Source organism: Ranitomeya imitator, chromosome 3 (assembly GCF_032444005.1).
Source record: "Ranitomeya imitator isolate aRanImi1 chromosome 3, aRanImi1.pri, whole genome shotgun sequence".
In the NCBI taxonomy this organism is placed as follows: domain Eukaryota; kingdom Metazoa; phylum Chordata; class Amphibia; order Anura; family Dendrobatidae; genus Ranitomeya; species Ranitomeya imitator.
In genome coordinates this window covers 754,101,681-754,117,471 of record NC_091284.1, presented here as the reverse complement: position 1 = coordinate 754,117,471, position 15,791 = coordinate 754,101,681, and the positions used below count along the sequence as shown (strand labels likewise).

Below are 15,791 nucleotides of genomic sequence, written 5' to 3'. Positions count from 1 at the left end.
TACGGTACTTAACAAAAAAGTGTGAAACAACTGAAATTATGTCTTATATTCTAGGTTCTTCAAAGTAGCCACCTTTTGCTTTGATGACTGCTTTGCACACTCTTAGCATTCTCTTGTTGAGCTTCAAGAGGTAGTCAGCGAGAATGGTCTTCCAACAATCTTGAAGGAGTTCCCAAAGATGCTTAGCACTTGTTAGCCCTTTTGCCTTCACTCTGTGGTCCAGCTCACCCCAAACCATCTCGATTGAGTTCAGGTCTGATGACTGTGGAGGCCAGGTCATCTGGCGTAGCACCCCATCACTCTCTTTCTTGGTCAATTAGCCCTTACACAGCCTGGAGGTGTGTTTGGGGTCATTGTCCTGTTGAAAAATAAATGATCGTCCAACTAAACGCAAACCGGATGGAATAGCTTGCCGCTGCAAGATGCTGTGGTAGCCATGCTGGTTCAGTATGCCTTCAATTTTGAATAAATCCCCAACAGTGTCACCAGCAAAGCACCCCCACACCATCACACCTCCTCCTCCATGCTTCACGGTGGGAACCAGGCATATAGAGTTATCCGTTCACCTTTTCTGCATCGCCAGTTTCTTTGTAGTGCTTGATGGTTTTTGCCACTGCACTTGGGGACATTTTCAAAGTTTGCCCAGTTTTTCGGACTGACTGACCTTCATTTCTTAAAGTAATGATGGCCACTCGTTTTTCTTTACTTAGCTGCTTTTTTCTTGCCATAATACAAATTCTAACAGTGTATTCAGTAGGACTATCAGCTGTGTATCCACCAGGCTTCTGCACAACACAACTGATGGTCCCAACCCCATTTATAAGGCAAGAAATCCCACTTATTAAACCTGACAGGGCACACCTGTGAAGTGAAAACCATTCCCAGTGACTACCTCTTGAAGCAAAAGGTGTCATCAAAGCAAAAGGTGGCTACTTTGAAGAACCTAGAATATAAGACATAATTTCAGTTGTTTCACACTTTTTTATGTATATAATTCCACATGTGTTAATTCATAGTTTTGATGCCTTCAGTGTGAATGTACAATTTTCATAGTCTTGAAAATACAGAAAAATCTTTAAATGAGAAGGTCCAAACTTTTGGTCTGTACTGTATATCTATCTATCTCTATATATCTATCTATCTGTCTATCTATCCACACATAATCCAAACTCATTATTTTCCCTATCACAGTCCTATTTTTAATATTTTTATATCCACCACTTGACCAGTGTCACTTTATGAGGTTATAGCTGTGGAACGCTTCAATGTACCCCACTGATTCTGAGATTTTTTTTCGAGACCTATTGTACGTCATGTTAGGCTACTTTCACACATCAGGTTTTTTGATTCAGGCACAATCCAGCAAGTTTTGAAAAAAAAAAAAAGGATCATCTCTCTCTCTCTTTCTCTTTCTTTCTCTCTTTCTTTCTCTCTCTCTTTCTCTCTCTCTCCCTCTCCCTCTCTCTTTCTCCCCCTACCCCCAGAAAGGAACTCACTATAAACTCACTGTTAAAAATAAAAACGGATCCGGCAGAAAAATGGATCAGTTGCAACGGAGCCTTTTTTACACCATTGGCCGGATTCTACCTGAGACAGAAAACATGATGTGTGAAAGTAGCTGTCACGCACGCGCCCAGACTGGGTGGCGCGGGCATACGGGGGTGTGGCCCCACTGGACCACAGACCAAACTTCCCTGGAAGGGGCGTAACTAAGTAGCTTCCTAGGTGTTCGCTGGAGCCTCTGATGGTGAGGTCAGACTTGTGCAATAGGAAGCTACCAGGTGCCACTCCAGGGTGATGTCTGGCTGTGGCTGCTGATCCCACTAAGGAACGGAGCAGGCACGGCTGGCACTCTGGCTGACAGGCGGGCACGGCTGGGACACAGGCAGGCAGACGGGTACAACAGAGACACTGGCGGGCAGGCGGACACGGCTGGCTCTCTGGTAGGCAGGCGGGTACGGCTGGAACATAGGAAGAACCGGAAGGGAGCGGTCTGCAGGCAGGTATGTGAAACAGGTAGGAACCTGTTCAGACAGGAGTACTAAGTAACAAGTAGAGAAAGACTGCAAGAGCGGATGCAGAGCGAAAGCACAAGAGCTAGAACCAAGAACAGAAATGCAGGAGGCTGAGTACGAGTAGAAGGTGGAACTAAGAGAAGAGAAGGAGAAGGCAGAGCCAAGGACGGAGCCGCAAGAGGCGGAGCCAAGAGCGGAGACGCTGGAGGCGGAGCCAAGAGCGGAGATGCTGGAGGCGGAGCCAAGAGCGGAGATGCTGGAGGCGGAGCCAAGAGCGGAGACGCTGGAGGCGGAGCCAAGAGCGGAGACGCTGGAGGCGGAGACGCTGGAGGCGGAGCCAAGGGCGGAGACGCTGGAGGCGGAGCCAAGGGCGGAGACGCTGGAGGCGGAGCCAAGAGCGGAGACGCTGGAGGCGGAGCCAGGTAGAACCGCAAAGAGCGGAGCCAGGTAGAACCGCAAAGAGCGGAGCCAGGTAGAACCGCAAAGAGCGGAGCCACAGAGCAAAGCCACAGAGTGCGGAGCAAGGTATGAGTGCAGAGCTGAGAGCAAAGCCACAGAGTGTAAAGCAAGGTCAGAGTGCAGAGCAAAGTTACAGAGAACAGAGCTGAGGGAAAAGCTGAGAGACACAGAAACACAGGTAGTGGTAGAACTGAGCAAAGAGAAGCAGAGCCACAGACAGTGGCGAACAGAGCAGAAAAGGGAAACCAAGACAGATATAAACAGACAGTGGAATAGGACTAGACTAAGACAGAGTCAGGAACGAGACAAGACACAGAGACATAGACACAAGCAAGGGTATGATGCCCCTCTGGGTGGCAGACATAGGCCAGGGTACGAAGCCCCGCTGGGTGGCTACACAAGACAGAGACCAGGGTACTAAGCCCCACTGGGTGGCTGCACAGGACACAGACCAGGGTACAATGCCCCCCTGGGTGGCAGACAAGAGAGAGTAACCGAGACAGGACCTGGCACCTCAGCAGCTAAGAACTGACTGAGGGAGTAAGTTGCACAGGCCCAGACCACAGGGTGGAGCTGCACTATATACAGGAGGCCTCTTGATAATTGGTCAGGAACTGATTAGACAGATGCACCTGATTCCTATAAGAACCAGAGAGTTCAGGCGCCGGCCCTCTATACACATAGCCATGAAGCATGCACAGAGCAGAGACACAGAACATGGAGCTGGCATGAAACAGAAACCACATCATGGCCTGGAGCAGTGGGTAAGATTGTGTGAGAGATGTGAGGCCATGCTGTGATGCCAGCAGAGTTGTTACAGTAGCCTTAGCGGTAAAATACCTCCAATATAACTTGTATTTACTAATTAAAAAAAAGAAATTTCTTTTTCATGGCATCTTATGGTAATAACAGCTGATGACGAAAAATGGTTTCTTTATTAGAAAATCTGTTTAATGAAGAACTGCTACTTGGGTATATTTCTAATACAGCCAACATTTTTTTAAAATATATATGTATAAAAAAGGATTAAATGTCTCCTATCTGTAGAAAGGGCCATTTTAAAGTTTCGGCAAATAATAGTTATATAATAACACACACATAATAACACAATACCTAAGATAAAAACAAAATGAGCAAAAACCCTGCTGTAAGTAAGTAAAAAGTAGCAGTACATCTAAATATCATAGGATACTTGGTAAACACTGTTTTTGATTTAAAAACGCGTAAAAGGCATCCCACCAAGACAAGGTGTAACCAAATCTGAATGGTCCTATACTATCTCGAATAGTGAAACCTTTTTTTTTGTTCTGGAATTGCTTGCCTGAGGAGGTGGTGATGGCGAACTCAGTCGAGGGGTTCAAGAGAGGCCTGGATGTCTTCCTGGAGCAGAACAATATTGTATCATACAATTAGGTTCTGTAGAAGGACGTAGATCTGGGGATTTATTATGATGGAATATAGGCTGAACTGGATGGACAAATGTCTTTTTTCGGCCTTACTAACTATGTTACTATGTTACTATGTATTTATATAATAAAACAAAATTATGCAGGACTGGTGGGTCGTATCATTGGGGGACAGACACCATGGGATTGTCTGCTGCCACTTGGAGGCTGGCATTAATATTACTTTCTAAATGAAAATTGGCTCCTCCCCAGGAAGGCTATACCTCACCCGCTAGCCTTAGGCTCTCTGTTTTTTGCAATGTGAGAACCCAGGGAAGACCGTGGCCGCCCATTGGTGCAGCCCACACTAGTCACTTATTATGCATGCTTAGCCTGTAATAACACGTTTTCCACAAGGTAATCAGTGGGCCTACTGTACATAATGTACTCCTCCACTTCCCTCATTGCTTATACCTGCTCAGGGGACCTTTAGAATGTCAGAAGAGAGTATAACCCCCACCTGCTTGGGCTCATGATCTAGCCCAGTCTGTAGACGAACTAACCAGGGTGTCCCGGATGCTGGTTGCTGTTGAGCATTTGCCAATGGTGCCTGCCACCCCGGGTGCCCGACCGCCAATTATATGTGAGTTGGACCCTCCTTACACGCTACACCAAAATGGCCAGTCCAGCGAAGATCCAAGCAACCATTTTTTCTCATCCTCCAGGTCCCCCTCTCAGGGGAGGTGTCCAAGATCTTTTTCCCCCTCTCAATGCATACACTCTCCCCAACGCTCGGACTCTAGTTCCAGCTCAAAGTCCGTGTTAGACCCATATCAGATGGGGAAGTTGAGGGAGATGATAGAAAGTTTGGTGTCGGCTGTTCACTCGTCTCCAGGGAGGGGTGTTGTCAAAAAAAACCTTGGCCTCCACTGAAACAGGTTTCTTTAGGAGAGGCAAGAGTGTGGCTAGATATTTTTTGTAACCACAAGGAATTTGGAGAAGTCCTTTAGAAGGCATGGGAACACCCTGGCAGGTGTTATAAACAACATAGTCGATTGGAGGTGTTATTCCAGCGGAGTGGGTGGCATTCTGGTCTGGTCTGCCTGTGGTAGATACACCCGTATCTCGCCTATCCAGGGCAACCATCTTACCTTTTGCTGAGGTAGCGGCACGTAGAGACCCCAAAAACAGATGTATAGAGTCTGTGGTGGTGAATTCCGTCTTTGAGACAGCGGGCTTTGCCCTCTGCCCTGCTTTTGCTGCTACTTTAGTATCCAAGTCAGGTACTGCTTGAGAGAAGCATTTACGGCACAGTATTTTGGCTGGTTCCCAGGAGGCGGACCTTGTGGATATTGCGGATCAGATTGCGCAGGCAACCACATATTTCTGTTTGCTTCATTAGATGTGACTAATGCTTTTGCCAGGTGGCAAGCAATTGTGTGGCCATTCTTTGTATTTTATGGCTCAAAGTATGGAGAGCAGATTTAGAAGTCACTTATAGGTCTACCTTTCCAGGGGTCTCACTTGTTCAGTACTAAATTGGACAAGATCTTTGCTGACGCCATGGGCGATACAAGCACTCTGCTTCCTCTGGCCATGCCAGCCGTCGAATTCAAAGACAAGAGGCTTTGCAGTTCTGCCCCTTTTGCAGTTTTCTGCAGCGGAGGATTCCGGTCATCAGGACAGACTCAGAGTATCGCAGACGTCAACGAGATTATCCTTTAAACACACTCCCGCCGGGCGTTCCATCAGTCAGAATAGTAAGCTCTCTGGTTCCAGAGGCAGTAGAGAAGCGAACATATGACAGGCAATCCCCACTTGGGGGTTCTTCCCGAGTGGATGGCCACTTCCTTCTCTTCAGAGAGGCACGGCTGGGGGGCAGTCATCAGTTGATGGGTCAGAGAGGTCGTCTCTTCTTGCTACATAATAGAGTTTGTCGCTCTCCTGCAGATCTTTTCCCCCTACTCCTCCCATTTTAAGAGCCAGTTTCTGTCAAGCAATAGCTTCCCTTCTTGAAGCAGAAATAATCATAAAGCTTCTTCCTTTAGAACATTTCAGAAGGTTCTAATCTATTCAAAGCTATTTGTCTTCCCCAAAAGGAATGGTTCAGTACACCCTATTCTGGATCTAAGATGGCTGAAAAATGAGTATTGCTGCGTCACTTGGATGGAGTCCATCCAGTCAGTCGCAGCATACATGGAGGCCAGGAAATTTCTGTTCTTGATAGACATAAAGGACGCCTATCTTCATGTACCTGTTTTTCTGGCTCATCAGCGATTTCTTCTCTTTGCAGTCAGCCAGGATCAATTTCAGTTCAGGTCTCTTCCCTTGTTTAGAAAGGTCCTGGCCCCAGTCATGGCTTTACTCAGGATTAGGGGGGTAGTTGTAATCCCCTACCTGGACAATCTTCTGGTCAAAGCATCTTCCTTTTTCCAGAATCTTCAGAGGTTAAAGATTGTTCTTGATTTATTGGAAATCAAATCGGATGTATTGTCAACAGGGCAAAGCCCACATTAGTTCCAATACGGCAGCTTTGGTTGATATTCAAAACAGTTGAAGCATCAGTCTTCCTTTCACAGGAGAAGGCTAGCACTGCAATCCTCTGTCTTAATTCTGAAGCAGTCAGGCATTTTCTCCATTTTTGCATGAGAGGGTTCGGGAAGATGGTAGCAACGTTCGAGGCAGTTTGCACGATTTCATTCAAGGCCTCTACAGAACACACTTTTGCCCTGTTGGGACAGGTTATTAAAGTCTCCAGACCATCTAGTCCTCCTTTCACGTCACTGTCGCCAGTTTCTCAGGTTATGGTTGACGTCGCCCCTATTAATCCAGGTTTGGTCCTTCCGCCCCATCCATTGGCAGGTTCTGACCATGGATAACTCCCTTATCAGGTGAGGGTCCATCTTCCACCACTTGTCGGTTCAGGAATCCTGCTCTCTCTTGCCGATTTCCTTTCCTCATCCTGCACCAGGATAATGTAGTGTTGGGAACTGTTCAGTCCTTCCTCCCCGAGGTGGCTTTGGCTTTCAACCTTAACGAGGGCGTTGTCTTGCCTTCCTTTTGCCCTGCGATTTCTCATCCGATGGAGAGGGCTTTGCACAAATTAGATGTAGTCAGGGCAGTACGGTGCTATTTATCAGCTGCTGGCCCATTTAGAAAGTCTGATTCCTTGTTTGTCATACCAGATGGCTGCCCATAAGACAACAATTGCTGGTTGGATTAGAACAGCCCTAATTCAGGCCTTTGGAGCGAAGGCCAGGGCGCATCCTTGTAGCGTTAAGGCACTCTCCGTGGGGCTGTGGGGGGCTTCCTGGGCGCTTTGTCACCAGGCATCAATACTGCAACTCTGTAAAGCAGCTACTTGGTCATCAAATTTTTACAGGGTGCATGACTTTGTTTCTGTGGATGCAACTATTCGCAGAAAAATTTTGCAGGCAGTATTTGCTCAGGCTTCTGCCTGAACAACAGTGGAGAATTTTGTGGTATCATTATATTTGTTTTCCCACGCCAGCGACAGCTTTAGGACGTCCCCTGGTTCTCTGTATCTCCCAATGAAGCGACCAAGAACTTAAGATTTTTGGTACTCACCGTCAAATCTGTTACTCGATAGTCTTCATTGGGGAACACAGCACCCACCCTTAGTTGTCCCGTTGGGGATGCATTTATGTAGTTTTCTTCTCTCTGGGTGTAATTGAATTATTTTGCTCCAAATGCTTTGTTTTTTTGCTTTTCCTACTGCCTTCTCACTAAACTGAGGAGGGAGCCTGAGGCTAGCAGGCGAGGTATAGTCTGCATGGCAGGAGCCAATTTTCATTTAGAATTATTATTATTTATTTATATAGCACCATTAATTCCATGGTGCTGTACATGAGAAAGGGGTTACGTACAGAGTTATAGATATCGTTTACAGTAAACAAATTTACAATGACAGACTGGTATAGAGGGGAGAGGACCCTGTCCTTGTGGACTTACATTCTACAGGATAATTTGGAAGAAACAGAAGGTCGTGGGATGTAATAATAGTGTCAGCCTCCTGGCAGCAGCAGGCTATCCCATGGTTCTGTGTGTCCCCCAATGAAGACTATCAAGAATTAGATTTTATGGCGAGTACCAAAAATCTTAATTTTGCGCTACTCCAGTCTTGAGTAATCTGCCCCACATAATTTACTACATTACTTACTGCATTATGTACTGATGCTAAATTATAAGTTGTATTATAGACCCTTAGCTCTTCACAATTCTATTTGTTATTGGAAATAGTCAACAAGTTTGTTGAGACACCCCTTAGCTGAGCTCTTATAATGACGGTAGTATTTCTTTATCGACCAGGGCATGCTCTGTGCAGGTGTTCTGCCAGCGAGGAATTCTGGAAGAGTTCTGCTCTGAAGTTGGCAGACTTGTAAATACAGCTCTGAGCTATAAGGTTACAGGCTGTGACTCAGGATCCCTAAAATTATCTTCCGATAGATGATACATTCCAGCTGATTATTTTCTTACTATAACTTTTTCTTATTGACAGTGTTTTCTTCTTGCCCCTTAACAGTGCTTCCTGCCACAGAGTCCGCTCATGTTTAAAGACCAGATGCAGCAGGATGTCATCATGGTGCTGAAATTCCCATCGAACTCTCCGGTCACACACGTTGCAGCAAATACGCTGCCCCATCTGACTATCCCTGCAGTGGTGACTGTCACATGCAGCCGGCTATTTGCAGTGAATAGGTGGCACAACACTGTGGGTAAGTACTGCCCTTTTCAACTGGAAGCCAATTAGTTTAATCACATTACTAAAATGTCATATTGTATTAAAGATGCCTAAATATTTCTGCCAGGCATGATGATGCTTGCTATCAGAGGGAGCTACATAACGGAACATGAATATGCTATAAACCAGAATATGTCGTTTACGCTAACAAACGCACATCATTTGGCTCTGAGCATTTCACCTAGAATATTCCTTTAACCACAAATTGTTATTTTAGGATTCCCCATTGTCTGAATATGTAGAAGGATATTTTTTTTTACCTAAGAGCATGTATTTTGGAATAAAAACTGTTGGCAATTAGGTTTCAATACATTTTTGCACCATTTTCTTTTTGATATTTTCTGCATCGCACTGTCTTTTGATAGACGTATAATGAGCTCACTGAGAATCTTCCAGCGAGCTTGTTCTGATGGGGAGGTTGTAACTATTTTATTTGTCTTTTAATTATCTCCTCTGTGCTGATTTGTGACCACAGACCTCAAGTGTCAGCTAAAAATCTGAAAAGCGGGTCAATGAATCTATAAAAATATCGAATATCCCTCGGACGACATCTGAGTGCAGTCTGATTTTGTGCCAGAATGGAGAAGGTGGAGAATTTTTTTTCCTTTTAATTTCTTCTCAGTGGAGAAAATGGGATGACACTCGTAGCACACTCTGATCAGACTAATCAGTCCGATTTTCTCAATGAGCCTTAAGCAGATGCCAGCATAGCCTGATGGTGACAGATGCCACGATAGTTCTTAGGTCATCGAAAGCTATTAAAAAGTTGATTTATTTAAAGGATGCCATTTAGTCCCACATCAGTCACCTGGCATATGGATGTATACTGGCCAAACGCTCACGGTTTTAGCCTCTGTCTAACAATGGAGACGTGTCTGTTGTGTACATCGGGAGCTTCCTTGTGTAACTGCTAAAAATCAACCAAAAACGTGATAACTACAAATTACACCACGTGGAATGGATATATTCCACCGTCTGCATAAAACATCTGCCTGACCACACTTCAAGAACATAGGAAAATGCATCCTAAAATAAGATCTAATGGCCGGCCAGCCTGTGTGTAAGGTTATTGAATGATATTCCTCCTTGTATGTAGCAGCGTATAACATGCAGCTGTGGGGTGCGGGGTCGGCTTCTCTTCCCTTGTTACCATTCTGGGACTTGTGTTCCCTTTGGGTAAGTCACCTGTTCCGCTAATGTTTGGCTTGTTAGACCGGCTCTTCCTACACAGTAGGGTTCTGCCATGTTCCATCCCTCGGAGACTTGTGCAGAACTAGCACACAACAGCGAGCGACTTGTCAGAGCTTCTTCTCAATTCTGACTCAGGATAACACCAAAAAATGTAATGGAACACACAGCTTGGCATCAAACGGCTTGTGCAACGTTATAGGGGTTAGAGAAAAAAAGTTTTCATCTATCTATAGGATAAGATATGTTAGTGTAAAGAAGGGATTCATTGTCTTCCGGCCAAATCTCGCAGGGTGTGGTAGTTCTCTGGAGAAAGAAGTGATGACGAATGTGTCTCTTACTTACTATGCAGCTGTGAATTCTGCTATTTAGCATGTAAACATACATTTCTGCATGGAGCACCTTTATTCACGAAGGGTATACATTAAACGATCCCTCAGACAAGCTTGGGAGATTGATGGAGATCAAGAGCCTGTGTATTTCTTCTGTGCTCACCAGCTGAAGATTGACTTCTAAAAACTTTTACATTGGTGTTAGGGCTGCTCTAACAGTGATAACTTCTAAAGCAGTGGGGGTCCGACTGTTGAGACCACCGATCTGGAAATAGTGCACTTTTATCCCTGGTAGAATGAAACATCAGTGCGTATGCTCGGCCTCTGCTCCATTCATTTTCTTTGCGACTGCCCAGCGCTGGACTATTTTTTTTCCTGCCAGTCCCTATAGAGAATAAATGGACCATCAGTTGAGCCTGTGCACTGCTGCTTCCTTCTATTGGTGATAAAAGTGCCCCGTTCCGTCAATTGGGGGAGTCCCAGCAGGCAGACCCTCTGATTTAGAAGTTATTACCTATCTTGTGGAGATCAACAAAAAAGTGCAAAAACTTTTTTTTTTTTCTTTTCACCGGACAGCCCCATTAAGTTCTCGTCACCCTGTTAAGTAAGAGAACTTTTTGTAACAAGTTTTCAAGATGATGCCTCATGAGTCATGATAACCTTTGCAATATAAAAATAGGGAAAACACTCCTTGTGTAAATCTGTGGATCTAGCTTAACTAGCAGGTAGTGATCTGCTCACCGGAGGAGGTTGTGCATAGCAGGCACAACGCTGCTGAGAGCATGCGAGTCCACTGGCTGCAGTCTGACCGCTGATTCCTAGGCGTACACCGCTGGAACTGGAATTAACGTTTGAGAATTAGAAAACACTTGCGGGATATTCCAGGCACTGCAAGTGGATGGTTTAAAGGTCAGAGGTTATATCCTGCTTTAATTTCTCTGTGGTAGGAGTTGGATCAACTGTGAAACGCGTAATACCGTACATCTAGTCATCGAACTGTGGACTTCCTTCAGCCACGGGCAGCTCCTGGAATATCCTGCAAGTTTTTTCTGATTCTATAATCATTACATTTTCTACACCTGTAGCAACAATGGTCTCTGTAAGTTCTGTTGATGGCTCATTGTAATGTACTAGTAGAAATGAAGAAACAGTCTGATCATAATCTCTTGCCATGCAGGTCTGAGAGGAGCACCCGGTTACTCATTGGACCAAGCCCACCATCTTCCTATTGAGATGGACTCTCTGATTGGTATGTATGAAGAAAGTCATATTTTTTTTTATTAAAGGGGCATTCTCAAGTTATTAAATTGCTTTAATTAGTTAGCATGAAAATAAGCAACTTTTCAGTTGGCTGGCTTTTTCTAACTGCTTTCCTTCTCCTGCAATGAGAGATTTTATTTTTCATAGTGTACAGATGGTTTCCATGGATCTCCACCATTAGTGTCTGACCGAACGTGCACAGGCCAGGGAGAGGAGTTAACTCTAAAAATACCAGTTAGCTCCCTCCAACCTATATATTTCTTTAAATCAGCTGCTCACCTCACTGCCCTACCTCTCGGCTCCTGACAAGCTGCTGTTATAAATGTGGCTCTTATCAATCCTGTAGAAACATAATCCTTGACACCCAGCATCATGGCTCACAATTTCTGGGGGAGCTCTCTGCTTGTTCAAATGCCCTGTTATCTCGATAAGTAAATACAGTAATAGCAGAGTACACACCAGGACAAACTACTGATAGCTAAATGTCTCACAGCAGAATTTGTGCTTTATTGTTCAACTAATGCTAATAGTTCTACTATTCACCAGAACTGTTACGCAAAGAGGAGTGCCTGCCCTGCCATACTCCAGGAAGTAAGGAGACTGAGCAGCTCAAGAGACAACTTGAGAGTAAAGGTACCTTCACACTAAACGACGCTGCAGCGATCCAGACAATGATCCGGATCGCTGCAGCGTTGCTGTTTGGTCGCTAGAGAGCTGTCAGACAGCTCTCCAGCGACCAACGATGCCGGTAACCAGGGTAAACATCGGGTTACTAAGCGCAGGGCCGCGCTTAGTAACCCGATGTTTACCCTGGTTACCGGCGTAAAAGTTAAAAAAAACAAACATTTCATACTTACCTTCCGCTGTCTGTCCCCCGGCATTCTGCTTCCCGCACTGTGTAAGCACAGCGGCCGGAAAGCACAGTGGTGACGTCACCGCTGTGCTTTCTGGCCGGCGCTCACAGTGCAGAGAGGCACAGCGAGGGACAGACAGCGGAAGGTAAGTATGTAGTGTTTTTTTTTTTTTTTACTTTTACGCTGGTAACCAGGGTAAACATCGGGTTACTAAGCGTGGCCCTGCACTTAGTAACCCGATGTTTACCCTGGTTACCAGTGAAGACATCGCTGAATCGGCATCACACACGCCGATTCAGCGATGTCTGCAGGAAGTCCAGCGACCAAATAAGGTGCTGGACTTTTTGCACGACATCACAGCAGGATCCTGATCGCTGCTGTGTGTCAAACTGAACGATATCGCTAGCCAGGACGCTGCAACGTCACGGATCGCTAGCGATATCGTTCAGTGTGAAGGTACCTTTACTCTTTAACAGTACTAACATAATGTACCCGACAGTACTAATTCAGGTTACTAATCTACATGACATCTGTCTGGGTGGGGGGAAACTTCTGAGTACAGGTCCTTCTCAAAAAATTAGCATATAGTGTTAAATTTCATTATTTACCATAATGTAATGATTACAATTAAACTTTCATATATTATAGATTCATTATCCACCAACTGAAATTTGTCAGGTCTTTTATTGTTTTAATACTTATGATTTTGGCATACAACTCCTGATAACCCAAAAAACCTGTCTCAATAAATTAGCATATTTCACCCATCCAATCAAATAAAAGTGTTTTTTAATAACAAACAAAAAAACCATCAAATAATAATGTTCAGTTATGCACTCAATACTTGGTCGGGAATCCTTTGGCAGAAATGACTGCTTCAATACGGCGTGGCATGGAGGCAATCAGCCTGTGACACTGCTGAGATGTTATGGAGGCCCAGGATGCTTCAATAGCGGCCTTAAGCTCATCCAGAGTGTTGGGTCTTGCGTCTCTCAACTTTCTCTTCACAATATCCCACAGATTCTCTATGGGGTTCAGGTCAGGAGAGTTGGCAGGCCAATTGAGCACAGTAATACCATGGTCAGTAAACCATTTACCAGTGGTTTTGGCACTGTGAGCAGGTGCCAGGTCATGCTGAAAAATGAAATCTTCATCTCCATAAAGCATTTCAGCCGATGGAAGCATGAAGTGCTCCAAAATCTCCTGATAGCTAGCTGCATTGACCCTGCCCTTGATGAAACACAGTGGACCAACACCAGCAGCTGACATGGCACCCCACACCATCACTGACTGTGGGTAATTGACACTGGACTTCAGGCATTTTGGCATTTCCTTCTCCCCAGTCTTCCTCCAGACTCTGGCACCTTGATTTCCGAATGACATGCAAAATTTGCTTTCATCAGAAAAAAGTACTTGGGACCACTTAGCAACAGTCCAGTGCTGCTTCTCTGTAGCCCAGGTCAGGCGCCTCTGCCGCTGTTTATGGTTCAAAAGTGGCTTTACCTGGGGAATGCGGCACCTGTAGCCCATTTCCTGCACACGCCTGTGCACGGTGGCTTTGGATGTTTCCACACCAGACTCAGTCCACTGCTTCCTCAGGTTCCCCAAGGTCTGGAATCGGTCCTTCTCCACAATCTTCCTCAGGGTCCGGTCTCCTCTTCTCGTTGTACAGCGTTTTCTGCCACATTGTTTCCTTCCAACAGACTTACCATTGAGGTGCCTTGATACAGCACTCTGGGAACAGCCTATTTGTTGAGAAATTTCTTTCTGGGTCTTACCCTCTTGCTTGAGGGTGTCAATGATGGCCTTCTTGACATCTGTCAGGTCGCTAGTCTTACCCATGATGGGGGTTTTGAGTAATGAACCAGGCAGGGAGTTTATAAAAGCCTCAGGTATCTTTTGCATGTGTTTAGAGTTAATTAGTTGATTCAGAAGATTAGGGTAATAGGTCGTTTAGAGAACCTTTTCTTGATATGCTAATTTATTGAGACAGGTTTTTTGGGTTATCAGGAGTTGTATGCCAAAATCATCAGTATTAAAACAATAAAAGACCTGACAAATTTCAGTTGGTGGATAATGAATCTATAATATATGAAAGTTTAATTGTAATCATTACATTATGGTAAATAATGAAATTTAACACTATATGCTAATTTTTTGAGAAGGACCTGTATTATCAAAGCTATAATCCTATGTATCTGCCTATAATAGAGGAGACCTCAGCCACTGGTAAGCCAAAGATTAAATGTCCTGTTATTTTAGATGAGGGTCTGGAGGACATTATGGGGAATTGGAGACTTTATAGGTGACATTATGGGGTAATTTGGGACATAATGGATAATAGGGGACATTATAAGAGATTTTGGGGCAATTTGGGACATTATGGATCAGTTAGGGGGTATAGTGCTAGTGAGGGACAGTGGGGTTGGGAGGGACAGAAAGTTTTGGGGAGATATAGAAAGGGGCTTTTTTATGGGAGTATTTTATAGAGGAGCAGCGTGGGGGAGCATGTATTGACGTTGGTTCTGGTGCTGAATTCATGTACGGACGGTGTTTCAGGCACTGCCTTCATGTACTGGCTGTGTTTCTGGTGCTGCTTTCATGTACTGACTTGTTTCTGGTGCTGCATTCACATAATGATGTCAATCCATAACGTGTTTCATGGCTATGTTAAAACTTAAAGATTTTAGATTATGAGGAGGATTTGGCGAATTTCTGCTCTGAAAAGTTCAGTTTAAGTTAGTGTGTTTTCACACTCATTTTTTGGGAGCCGGACCTGAGTAGGAACTCTCCAAATCCTTGTAAAATACTCAATATTTGGTTCTGATGATGTATTAGTGCATTGATGGTGGTTTTGGTGATGTATTCATGTAACTGCCTCTGTACAAAAAAAAAAAAATTGTGGCCATTGGGATCAGTACAGTATGGCATTGTGGCCATTGGACCGAAAAATGTTGTGCACCCCTGCCCATGTGTATACAGCACAAGCTAAAAATGAGCACAAAAGTAGTGTTAGCCTATTGGGAAGGTTCCATGTAAAGTCTGTAAAACTTAGATTTTTCCTGTACATTGAAATATAATATGAAATAAACATGTTTGATATAAAAACTTGATTTACACATCAGGACCAGTGATGGATAATATGTTTTGGTTGTAATGAAATAATTCCTAAAATATTCTTTTTAATGTTATTTTCCAATAGCCAATAATTCTGGAGTTAACAAACGCCAAATCACTGACCTCGTGGATCAGAGCATTCAGATCAATGCCCACTGTTTCGTGGTTACAGCTGATAATCGCTACATCCTAATCTGTGGCTTCTGGGACAAAAGCTTCAGGGTATACTCAACAGAAACAGGTACAAGGGAAACCGGGTGGCTGTATAATGTGCCTGTGAATGTGTGTGCATGTAGTCAGTACCAGTCAAAAGTTTGGAAATACCTGCTCATGCAATGTTGTTTATTTTTGTTCTTATTGGATTGTGCTCATTGTAGATGCAGACTGAAGGCAGCAGAAGCAAGGAGTTGTGAAACAAA

At 44.5% G+C, this 15,791-nt stretch overlaps 1 protein-coding gene across 7 annotated transcripts in view; it reads left to right on the top strand.

Moving 5' to 3' along the window:
• NBEA (neurobeachin) overlaps positions 1-15,791 on the top strand; it is an 899,093-nt gene that overhangs the window by 853,097 nt on the left and 30,205 nt on the right. For all 7 annotated transcript variants that reach the window (XM_069758980.1, XM_069758976.1, XM_069758974.1 and 4 more), the window contains 3 exons: positions 8,403-8,595; positions 11,319-11,390; positions 15,458-15,613. In XM_069758980.1, the coding sequence (XP_069615081.1) occupies positions 8,403-8,595; positions 11,319-11,390; positions 15,458-15,613 (421 nt within the window). The remainder of the gene's footprint in view (positions 1-8,402; positions 8,596-11,318; positions 11,391-15,457; positions 15,614-15,791) is intronic.